The sequence below is a fragment of the Sceloporus undulatus genome, chromosome 2 (assembly GCF_019175285.1).
Source record: "Sceloporus undulatus isolate JIND9_A2432 ecotype Alabama chromosome 2, SceUnd_v1.1, whole genome shotgun sequence".
NCBI classification, from domain to species: Eukaryota; Metazoa; Chordata; class Lepidosauria; order Squamata; family Phrynosomatidae; genus Sceloporus; species Sceloporus undulatus.
Genome location: NC_056523.1, coordinates 19,918,531 through 19,931,258, shown reverse-complemented (window position 1 = coordinate 19,931,258; position 12,728 = coordinate 19,918,531). Strand labels below are relative to the sequence as shown.

Below are 12,728 nucleotides of genomic sequence, written 5' to 3'. Positions count from 1 at the left end.
AGACAGATAGGGATTCTACAGAGGTCTAAATACCACAGGGCGAGGGACTGCAAAAAGGAATTTAGATATGTTTTTTTGTTTGCTTTCTTTTCTGCTCACAGACCATGGCATTGACAGTCCAGTACCATGTATGAAGGTTGCTAATGTGAGAGATAAAGGAAAAAATAGTTACTGATAATGTAGCAGAAATCTATGAGATTTCTGCTACAATAATTCTGATGAGATCCCATGTAGATTTTAAATCTGCACTACAAACACCTAACTCAAATTGTTAGTTTCAACTGTAGAAAATCTATGGAATCAATAGGGAAGTGGTGAGTCAGTACTCATTTATTCAGCAGGACTGCTGTATTTAGGCCACACTTCTCCAATGGATGTCCTTCAATGGCTTCATTGTGAATGACTGAATTGTAATCCAACACTTCTGGATGACACTGAATTGTGGGAAACTGATTTAGGCATTTAAGCCCTCGCATGTGATAATCCATACCACCCAAGTAGTAGACCAGCAGTGGAGATAATAAAAGATTATTATTATTATTATTATTATTATTATTATTATTATTATTAAAGATTCAGCTACTGACCCCACCCATGTGTGAAACATATAGTGTTACATATTAAAAATTGGTTTGATAAATAACAAAAAAAATCACACATTCATATAGTTGCTGGCCTCTTTTATTTGCTTATGGACTGGAAAGCTATAGTAGTAAGGCTGAAATAATATTTTAAAGCTACTGTTAATGATTTCAAAACATTTGGAAGACCCTTCCCCTTTTATAATATTAAAATGAGATCCTGAAACATCTTTTCGCCTGCAAAGTAAAAATGCCACAGAAGAAGGATACAGTGGAACTTAGCTTCAGGTTAGGAAGAACAGAGAAGTGATCTTGATGCTGCTGAGAAACATCTCTGATCTTTTGTTGATTGCCAGAAATTTTCGCCTTATAATCTCCAGAGAACATTCTCCTCAGGCTTTTTCACAATCTGGAAAACAATTTTTTTAAAAGTGTGGTTCAAGGAAACTATCACTGGAAGACATCTGAAGAGTGCAAAGCAAATTCCTATCTGCCCAGGGCACTTTTACACTCAAGTAAAAAATATAGAAATTATTTGTCACACCTGCATGAGCCCCAATATTGACAGATCAGCAGGAAAGTCCCACCTGGGTTCCTTTGTGGTCTCCTTGATTGTAAAGATATCTCTACCACTGTCTCTGAGAAGCATACTGTAGCTGGCCAGCCAGCCAGCCAGACTCAATTTCACCAGGAAGCCCTGGAAAATATCTGATCCTAAGTACAAAGTACAATAGCCTCAATTTGGTCATCTTGGCTTCCAAGGAGAGCTCAGGTCCGATCTGCTCAATCCCCCATTTGACTTTCTGGCTGTCCACAGTATTCTCAGCACTTCCCCAGCACCACATTTTAAATGGGTTTATGTTCTTTCTGTCTGCTTTCTTCACTGTCCAGCTCTCACATCCACACATGGTGATGGGGAACACAATGGGGAACACTCTCATCCTTTAGGAATCATACTACTTACTTCTGGGGTCCAACAACCCCCAGATTCCACAATACAAGGTGGGTGACATTTTCTCAGCCTGAGCTGTCTCTGTGTCAATATGGAAGAAATTCTGTCCAGTGAAAAGAGGCCACTCTGTGCCATTTTCCCCATTAGGAGACCTGTAATGGGAAGAAAATGTTGCCCATCAAGTTCAAACAAGTTTTTTTAAAAAAGAAAGGAGAAAGGATAGATTACTGTGCAGTCTCCCAATCCTCCAGAACCTACAAAAATACCAAGTCCAGAAAGTAAAATCATAATTGAAGTCACTATATTTTAAGGTGGTCTAAATAACTACTTCATAATGGATGCTGGTTTACAGACCACATACATACACACACACAGAGACACACACATGAAGCAACCTTTAGGAGCTCTTGTATCAAAGTGAAAATAAATTTCTTTGCTCCAACTTGTTTCCCAAGATGGAATACAGGGGGGGGGGGGGAAACTGAGAGCCAATGTGACTCTCTAGATAATGGAGTACTAAGAGAGAAATAACTGCTGAGATGGAAGCACGAGGATCCATAGTTGTTTATTGCAATGTATGTGCAATGTTTGTCTTCTTGCCAGAAAACCTCACCAATTAAACCTACAGCAAGTGCAGATTGGTAGCTCTCTTGGAAGAGTAGCTGTGCTACAGCTATGTGTTGGCTGTTGAGTCGCTTCAATGCATCAGAGAACTGGAGAACTTCCTGGGTAGAACACAGGGAGAACAGACCATACAAAATTAACTAGATGAAAATGGCAAGGAAAATAAAGAAGAGTGGTGAGGAAATACCCTTGAGGACAGTCACTGTCAGAAGCAGACCACGCAGATGGGAATCAGAACCTCTCTCATTATGCAATCATTTTGTAAATCTTCAGGAGGATAGCGGCAGCAACAAGGGATACCGAGTGCCGTGGAAGGAGTCAAGATAACTATCCACCATGACAAGAAAAAAAGAAGGACTCATTGCTCAGGGGCATTGAAGCTTCTGTGTGCCAGCCTGACTAGATGAATTAGGAAGTGTGCTGTCTTCCTGGTGCCTGTATCTGGGATGTCACTGACCACTTGCAAAAACTCAGCAATAACACAGATTAGTACCTGTTTCTCTTTATTCATTTGGATACCAATGACATGACCAAGAGCATGTTTGAGCAGATCACCTCTGACTATGAAGCATTGGGCAGGAAGCAAAAGGGGTGTGAGGCACAGGTGGCATTCTCATAAATTCTTCTGCCAGTAATAGATAGAGAACTACACAAGGACAGAAAGATATCAAAAGTGAATGACAGATTATGTAGATGATATGGCTTCTTATAGCCTTTAATTTTAATATGATAAATTTGCCTGATTTTAATCCAGAAAAGGTGACAAACATACACAAAAGTCTTATTCAAAGCCTGATTGCTTTGAGGCAAAGTGCCAAAGAGCTGCCATTTGCCTAACCAGGCATTCAAAAAGGTCAAAAGCAGTCCCACAGCAGAGAGATTAGAGGGGGTCAGTGCTTCTTTTAGATGCTCCCAAAACAAACTACGCTCTGGCCTTTTGCCACTCCATTCACAGAATGAGACAGGTCCCTTTTTTTGATAAGTTAAAGTGCAGTACTTACATTTGTAGGGCAATTCAAGTTTCCTACTGCTTCAGCCTTTCTTAAGGAAACAAAAATATTTAATTATAAAAACTATCAAAGCCAAGCCTGTTAGGGTCTAGCTTTAAATCAGCAAAGTAGCAGATACTTGTCCTTGTCTAACTATGCTTCTGTGAGGCAGGGCATAGAAGAGCATAATGGAACAAAGGGCTTGGACTTCAAAAAAAGCTGATTTTAAGAACTTCAGGGAATTACTAGGTGGAACACATGGCTCAGCAGTACTACATGCAAAAAAAAAGGCCTTCAGATTATTGTTGATCAGCAAAGAAGGCGGATGCTATTTTAGCCTGCATTAATAGACACCTCATTTCCAAGCAGAGGGAAATAATAGTCCCACTATATTCTGCACTGAATAGGCCTCATCTGGAGTACTATACCCAGTTCTGGGTGCCTCGTTTTAAGAAGGTTATAGATAAGTTGGAGCAGCTTCAGAGAAAGACAATGAGGATGGTAAGAGGTATAGAGAGCAAACCATATGAGAAAACATTTAAAGAACTGGGTATGTTCAGCTTGGTGAAGAAGAGCCTGAGAAGCAACATTATTGCACACTTTAAGTACCTCAAGGGTTACCACATAGAGGAGGGAGCAGGCCTGTTCTCTGCTGCCCCAGAGGGCAGGACCAGGACTAATAGTTTGAAGGTACAGTAGAGTAGAGTTTGGCTGAACATGCAAAGGAACTTCTTTGACAGTAACAGCAGTTTGGCAATGGAAACAATTGCCTAGAGAAGTGCTGGGGTTTCTTTCTCTGGATATTTGCATAAAGAGGCTGGTACCCTACTTGATAGGGATGCTTCAGATGGAGATCCTGTGTTGAGCAATGGGTTGGACTCAATGGCCAATGATATATGAATCTATGGTAACCTTGCCTAAGAGTGAAGAGCATTTGGTCAATATCTCACCGAGCAATATTATCTAGCCTTTCAAATTCATGACTGTCCAGATTGATCCGTTGGGGTATCTGTGAAATTTTCTGAGGCCAACTTAGCTCAAGACAGTTTTTAAATTGCTTTGCAAAGTGTGACTTTTCAAGGAAGTGAGTTGTGTTTCAAGTACCCCCTCCCCCCAAAAAAATCTACCAATGAGAAGCACAGACCAAAACTCAAATAAAGATAAGAGACTGAGGTGCAGGACAGACCTCCACAAAAGAGCGGCTTGCCAGCGGCCTAATTCCCTGCAGAGGGAAGCAGCAACCGTCAAACCACACAGCTTCCCTCTGGAGTAAAAAAAAACCTGGAAAAACCGGGTTCTTTTAGCACCACAGGGTAGACGATGCGCAGTGTTGTGCAGACAGTGCATGGTGCTTACATCACAATGGCAGTGCCCATATACATGGGACACCGCCATTGTTATGCCGCCACGCCATGCTAGGGTTAGGGACCATGCACTTGCCATGTGATCCCTAACTGTAAAATTGGCGCCAGCAAGCCGCAAAAGGGTGGTCTGTACCATGCCTGAGTTTCTACCTGTAGAAGAGGAAGATAGACAAGTAGGATTCTGATACTCAGGAAAGAAAAGGATTGGAGTGGGCACAAAAAGAGGAGACAGGTGGGAGTACAAGAGTAATATGTGGAAAGGATCACTTACCCGGTTCTCAGAAACTGTCCCCAATAATGCATAACTCTTTGGCTCAATATCGTTTCAGTCTCTGTGTCTGTGAAATTGCTTCCTGTCATAGATAGTATGTTACCAAACAGATAAGGCAACTCAGCACAATGGGGCACCCCAATCCAGTCAGGTGCACCTTCAAAGGGGGGGGCGGTGAGTAAAGATGTAGGAAAAAACCTGGCTTCCAGCCTCTGCCATCTGGGAGGCCACCTCAGCCACAGAACACAAGAAGAGATGGTCCCCAGTAGCTTTGATCATCGCATTGCGATATCGCTCTTCCCCATCCTTCCAATGTGTATAGATGAATGCAGCAGCCTTAATGGCACAGTCAGAAGCCTTTGGTGCCACAAGATGGAGGCCCTCCAATAACTGCTTATGACTGATCAGGCTCTCACTTGATAGGCTGAAACCAGGAGCATTATCGTAGAGGAATATAGTGCCCTCATCAAGGGTGAAGCCAGTCAGTATGGGCTTAAGTAGGAACCTCCTAGTGTCCAGAAGAGTCTGAGGGTCATCTGGAAGGAATTCCCCATCTGTTGTTGGCACAAATGTAGTACTTACCAGATCCCTTAGCTCCATATCAGGTAACTTCTGCATGAGTTCTTCCGGATCCTTCCTCTTCAGACAGCTCATCACATCTGTGTCATCATTCTCTGCACAGCCCAACATCTGACCTAGAGTTCTCGCTCTGACCTTGGCCTCTTCGGGACTCACCCAAGCCCAAGGGGAAATGGCAGCTCCACTTTGTAAAGTGGCCTGAGCAAAGACGTGTTGGCTGACCGGTGAGAGGAGGTGGAAACCCACTGATGCACTCCCAGCACTTTGACCCCCCAAGGTTAGCCGAGTTGGATCTCCCCCAAAGGCAGCTATGTTTTCCTTCAGCCAACTCAGTGCCAAGTATTGGTCCCACAACCCAGCATTCCCTGGAGCACCTGGGGGTAGAGCCAGAAAGCCCAAGGAGCCCAGACGGTAGTTCATAGATGCCACAATGATGTTCTCAGTGGCGGCTAGGAGACTTCTATCATAAGAGCCAGTACCCATGAAAAAGGCACCTCCATGGATCCAAACAAAGACAGGGGCTGGTGCAGAGGGACAGGGATGAGGCACCCAGATGTTCAGGAAGAGACAGTCTTCAGAAACTGGCAAAGTGGGTTCTGAATCTAGCACTTGTTGATAAGTAGGAAGACCCGAACTCTCTTGGTGGCAGGAATTGCCAAAGCTTGTGGCCACCAGGGTGTGACTCCACGGCTGATGGGGACGGGGCTTCTGGAAACGCAGTTCCCCCACAGGAGGTTCAGCATATGGGATTCCCAAGAAAGCTGTCACCATGCCAGACTCTGTCATGATGTGTTTTCCCTGGATCGGGCCAGTGCTAGTGATCACCACGTTATCTCCTCTAGAAGCAGAACTGAGGCCAAGCCTGGAGAGAAGGAGCAAGCAGGAAAGTGCTCCAAACATCACAGTAACTGGAAAAGAATAATTCTCCATGAGTTAACAGCAGATCAAATACAGTGGGCCCTTGTTGTCCACTGGGATTTGGTTATAGGACCTCCCCCCCAATTGACACCAAAATATGTGAATGCTCAGGTCCCATGATATACAATGGTGTAGTAAAATAATGTCCCTTATATAAAATGTGAAAATCAAGATTTTCTTTTTGGAATTTATACAATTAGTACTGAGGGCCATCTGTATGCTGCATGATTTGGGGCTTCCTTGCCATTCAGCTTTTTTAGACTACAGCCCCCATCTGAGGTGGCTGATAGCTCCCATGTCAGTGGGCAGTAAATCTGTCCTGAGTTTTGGATACCTTTAAAAGACCTCTTCAAGGTACTCTACTCTTTGTCTGGAATAAGGTTAAAGACTTTTTTTTATAGTAATCTCCCACAATGGGTATCACCTCAAGAAGCCTTTTATAAAAGAACTAAAGACTTGAAGAATAGATGGATAACATATAAAGATTTGATACAGTGGAAACCCAATAATATTGTGTCTTTGTAACCGAGAGAACTACTTGTTTCTGAAGGTAAGGATATTGATTGGTATTTGTATTTTCAGCTCGCTGAAAGGTTTAGGTCTGACCAAAAACTGATGGGTATTTCTTATGAAGAGAACAACTTGACAAAATTTTTGTGGATAAAAAGAGTAAACATATTTCAAAATATTATAAGATTTTGAAAGAGAGAGATTTGGGGGATGAAATTGTTAAACACTCCATGGTAAAATGGTCACAGGATTTGCAGAAAGCCATCGATATAGATGATTGGGAAACATCTTGGAAGGAGACAAGGAAATTTACCTTGTGTCAAAATTACAAGGAGAATTATAACCAAATGTTACATATATGATACATGACCCCTCTCAAAATTAACAAAATGTATAATACTGCTAACATTAAATGCTGGAAATGTGGGAAACAGGGTGGCACTTTCTTCCAGTTTTGGTGGAAATGTGACAAAACCAAGGAATTTTGGAGTAACATTCATAAATTAATGACAAATATACTCCACACGGATATTCCTTTAGATCCCCGTATTTTTCTATTAAACATGACATGTATATTGGAGGATGTCTATGCTAAGAAATTGTCACGTCTAATTCTCTATATGGTAACGGTGGCTAGGATTCTCTATGCTCAATATTGGAAAAACAATGTGGTGCCAACTGAAGAGGTATGGCTAAGTAAGATGTGGGAAGCTAAGAAATTGGATATTCTGACAGAAAACCTGAAGAATAAAGACATAAATGTTGTAATTAAGGATTGGAAATACCTAGATAGATACTGTGGACTTAAGCTATTATAATTTCTGCTGCTTAACTTTGTTTAATTTGCTTAATTTTCCTTGTTATAACTTTTTTTGAATAATATAAATATATTTGTGATATTCATATATTTTCATAGAAGCTGATGATTTAATATCAATTTGGAGGAATACAAATGGTGTTATAAAAGCGGGATACCGTGTGTTATGCTGGAAGTGTATGAAAACTAATGTGGATTATCATATAATCATTTATGTATTTTGTCTTCTTTGCTTTGTCTTGTATGTTTTGTATTATGTCCTTTTTATATGTTTTGTTAATAAAAAAAAGAAAAGAAAAGAAAAATAAAGCTCACGTTAAAACCAGGAGCGGATTCACTGGTGCACTGACACAGGAGACACCACACAGCCACCACTGGTATAGCCATAAACCATGCCTATCAGCCATAGACTTGTGGGACTTGTAGTTTAACACATCTACAGGCACCAACCTGCTTAACTCCATCTAAAAATTAGATTAAGGCTTTGTGGGGTCATTAAATGTACTGCTTCGCAGAGTAAGTGACAATCATGAAATGTTCATCTCTTTTCCAGGCTATTGTTAGGAGCAGAGTCTTTAATGGTTGAGATGGATGTTATAGCCTTGCTTGCTTACAGTGTATTATAGAGTAGGGCTGCTAATGATGGGACATGTCATAGAATCCTAGAGTTGAAGAGACCACAAAGGCTATCCAATCCAACCACCTGCCATGTAGGAAGACACAATCAAAGCATTCCCATCAGATGGCCATCCAGCCTCTACTTGAAAACCTCCAAAGAAGCAGAATCCACCATACTACGAGCATATTCCATTGTCAAACAGCTCTTCCTAAGTACTCCCTACTGTTTAGGTAGAATCTCTTTTCCTGTAGCTTGAATACATTGCTCTGTAATCTAGTCTCTGGAGTAGCAGAAAACAAGCTTGCTCTCTCCTCAATACAACAACCGTTCAAATGTTTCAAAATGGCAATCATGCTACTCTTAACCTTCTCTTCTCCATGCTAAACATCCAAAGCTCCCTTAACTACTCCTCATAGGGCATGGTTACCAGACTTTTAACCATTTTGTTCAACCTCCTCTGGGCATGCTCCAGCTTGTCCACATCCTTCTTGAATTGTGGTATCCAGAACTGGACACAGTATTCCAGGTGAGGTCCAACCAAATAATGTTATACTATTATCTCTTTTGATCTAGGCATTATACTCCTATTGATGCAGCCTAGGATCAAGTCATGGGAGTTATTACACTGACAAATAACTCGACTGCTCCCCAACAGGATACGGTTGGGTTGCGGGATGCACACAGGTTCTATCATACTAAATTTGCTGCCGATGCCACCAAGCAATTGCAACCTGGCTGCATACCGGATCCCAGGCATGCTTCGGAGGCCATTTTTCAAAGGCGACAAGCTCCCTCCTTTGAAAATTACTCTCTGAAGCACACCTGGGATCCAGGATGTAACTGAGTTGATTTACTTTCAGCCCCTCAAGAAGGCTTAGTGTGGCCGAAACACGCTGGACTTTTTAAACTCTGAATAAACACTGAATAAACAGTTGACCAACTTAGAGCACATGGAGCTTCTCTCTGTTTGCTGCTTCGCTACATACTTTCAGTTTCTTACCTATTCTTCAATATGATGCACCTGGACTTTTCCCTGAAATTGCCCAATTCATTCCCAGAACTTTGCAAGTGCATCCAGGTGTTATTTTCCATTTGGAAACATCTTCTGCTTCCATCTTCTTTGTTTTCCCCCCCTCCAAAAAAAAAAGCTATTTCTTCCAAATACCTTTTGTGGGGTAGTATCAGGAGCATTCCATCTGAAATTGCCTCTCAGTAAAGGCAGGAAAAAAGAGGGCATTTATTTCATGGTAAGAGCTATCAACCACCACTAGAGGGAAAAGACATCAAGGAATGCAGGAGCAGCTTTCATAGAATCACAGAATTGGAAGAGACTGCAAGAGCCATCCAGTCCACCATTCTGCCATGCAGGAACTCTCAATGAAAGCATCCCCGACAGATGGCCATCCAGCCTCTGTTTAAAGACCTCTAAGGAAGGAGACTCCACTACACTCCGAAGGAGTTTGTTCCACTGTCGAACAGCCCTTACTGTCAGGAAGTTCCTCCTAATGTTGAGGTGGAATCTCTTTTCCTGTAACTTGCATCCATTGCTCTGGGTCCTAGTCTCTGGAGCAACAAAAAACAAGTTTGAGAAAGACATTTCTAGGGACCTTACCAGACAGGGCACAGAAGTAGGGTCAGTTGGCATTGGTCAATGCGTATTCGCATTATATCGCATTGGTGTTTCACACCTGTGAGCTCAGAATATGTATTGACCAATGCGATATAATGTGAATATGCTTTGGCCAATACGTATTCACAGCTGGGTTCCGAACTGAAGGCAGCCGGCTCCTCCATTTTGCAAGTCCGCAAAATTAGTGGATTCACGGGATCCGTATTGATGGCCAGTGCGAAACCTCTGCTGCTTTGGCTGGTGTGTACATTCAATCCGCTGGTTCTCCTGAAGACCACCGGGTTACAAATTTCCCATGATGCTGCGCTGGAATTTCCCCCATCTCCTTCCGTTGGCCCTTTCCCCTTTCAGGACAACCACCGGGGCTGGGGAGCGATTTTTCCACTGAACGAACATATGTATATGTGTGTATATATGTATATGTATGTGTGTGTGTGTGTGTGTGTGTGTATATATGTATGTATATGTGTGTATATTTGTATATGTATACACACACACACAGCTGTGTGTGTACACATATAAATACAGCTTCACACTTTTGGCAGTACCACTATGTGTATATGTGTGTATATCTATATGTGTGTGTCTGTGTCTATGTGTATATATAAACACACACACACACACATATACAAATACTCAAGCAGACAGATGTGTGTGTACACATATAAATACGGCATCACACTTTTGGCTGTGGCACAGTGTGTTTTTGTATATATATGTGTGTGTTTCTGTGTGTATATATATATGTGTGTGTGTGTGTGTGTGTGTGTGTGTGTGTATTAACACTCATACAGACAAATGTGTGCATACACATAAAAAAGGCATCGCACTTTTGGCTGTACCACTATGTGTATATGTGTGTATATCTGTGTGTGTGTGTATACACTCATACAGACAAATGTGTGTGTACACATAAAAAAGGCATCATACTTTTGGCTGTACCACTATGTGTATATGTGTGTATATCTATATATATCTGTGTGTGTGTGTGTGTGTGTGTGTATAAACACTCATACAGACAAATGTGTGTGTACACATAAAAAAAGGCATCTCACTTTTGGTTGTACCACTATGTGGATATATATAAGTATGTATGTATATATATAAGTATGTATGTATGTATTTATGTGTGTGCATATACACACACACAAACACACACACAGATGGTGCATACCCCTTTCATAAGTGGCTAAAGGCAGCAATTCTCGCAATATTACACGCTAAACAGTGACCTCATTCTTCACCCCGGAAGTTAAAAATGTTGCGCCCCATTCAGAGCCCCACAGAGCATGCGCAAGGCTGCCGATGCGCATCGGCCAATACACATTGTATTGGGCTGGTGTGGTAATCCAATCTGCACTTGCCTCACTTTGCCTGAATACGCATTGGCCGATTCGCAAAACCTCGATTCAGAAGGCCACCCAGGTGTGGAAGAACAATGCGATATGACGCGAATACGAATCGGCAAAGCATATTCAGAGAGCGTGGGTGTGAATTAACGATGTGATATGACGCGAATATGCATTGACCAATGCGAACTGACCCTACTTCTGTGCCCTGTGTAGTAAGGTCTAGGGCTGCATCTGTACTGCAGAAATACTCCAGGTTGACATGACACCATTTTAATTGTCATAGCTTAATGCTATGGAATCCTGGAAACTGTAGTTTGTCATGGCCCCAGAGTTCTCAGACTGGGAGGGCTAAATGTCTCACAAAACTGCAGATCCCAGACTTCCATAGCATGGAGCCAAGGCAGTTAAAGCAATGTCAACCTGGCATTATATCTGCAGTATAGATGCAGCCAACGATACATTTTCATGGATTCCAGTCCATTTCACTAGATGCAAATGAGGGTTCAATTTCTTGGTCAGCCATGAAACCCATTGGATGACTTTGAGCAAGTCACACTCTCTGAGCCTCAGGAGAAGCAATGCCAAACCTCCTCTGAAGAAATCTTGCCAAGAAAACCCCATGATAGGTCTGCCTTAGGGTCACCGTAAGTCAGAAAGGAAGGCACACAGCAACAAATAATTCTTTTCTTCCAGTGCTTTGGTATTTTTCAAATTGCGGTTCCAGGTAACCATATCTTAACTTGTGGCTTCATAACATGTGGATCGCCAATGGCTTTAGAGGGTCTGAAGCCTGATCTCCAGAGCAGCAGTCCAACATTCAAACCACTACTCTAGCCTGGTAGAGCTGCTATTTGTTCTATAAGGGCAATTAACAGCAGAGCAGGAAAGATGAAGAAAGGAATAACCAAAAATGATCAGGAGGCTGAAGAAATCCTCCTATATGGAACAGTTATATCATTTAGAGTTTGGGAGCGTAGATAAAAGCCAAGTTGAAGTGAGCGGTCTGAGATGTAACAGAGATACATAAAAAGGTGAAATGGAGGATGCCCAAGGAAGAATCTGTGAGCCATCCAGTGAAGTTGAGGTGAAGCTAAACTATAGAATTTTCCCTTCCCATGGTGGTTTGTTAGACATTAACTTGAATGGCTTGTGAAGACAATTGGACAAACTGATGGAGGAGAAGGTCATCATGAGCTACTAATCCTGATGGCAATTTATTGCTTCCATTACCAGAGTTAAAATACCACTGAATAACAGTTGCTGGGGAACTAAGGTGCAATTGTAATCATGTCTTACCTGGGAGCTTCATGTGGTGCTTTTAGTTGGATACTGTCAGAACTGAACACAGTCCGCCAACAGGACTTTTCTGACATTTTGCTGTTCATTTTGGGAAAATACCAGTGGGGAGATGATGAATTCTGCCCTCTTCCCCAGCAGCTGCATTTATCTTTTAAGGATGACACAGGAGATGATGATGATGATTATTATTATTATTAACCTTTATTTATAAAGCAATGTAAAT

General features: G+C 41.9%; 1 protein-coding gene across 1 annotated transcript; it reads right to left on the bottom strand.

Annotated features, from left to right (window-relative positions):
* Positions 1 to 973: 973 nt before the first annotated feature.
* Positions 974 to 7,999, bottom strand: LOC121920291 (cholinesterase-like). Its single transcript, XM_042447421.1, is given in 5 exon segments — positions 974 to 990; positions 1,546 to 1,685; positions 4,782 to 4,951; positions 4,953 to 6,222; positions 7,944 to 7,999. Coding segments are annotated over 5 exon segments (1,653 nt in total).
* Between the last annotated feature and the right edge of the window lie 4,729 nt (positions 8,000 to 12,728).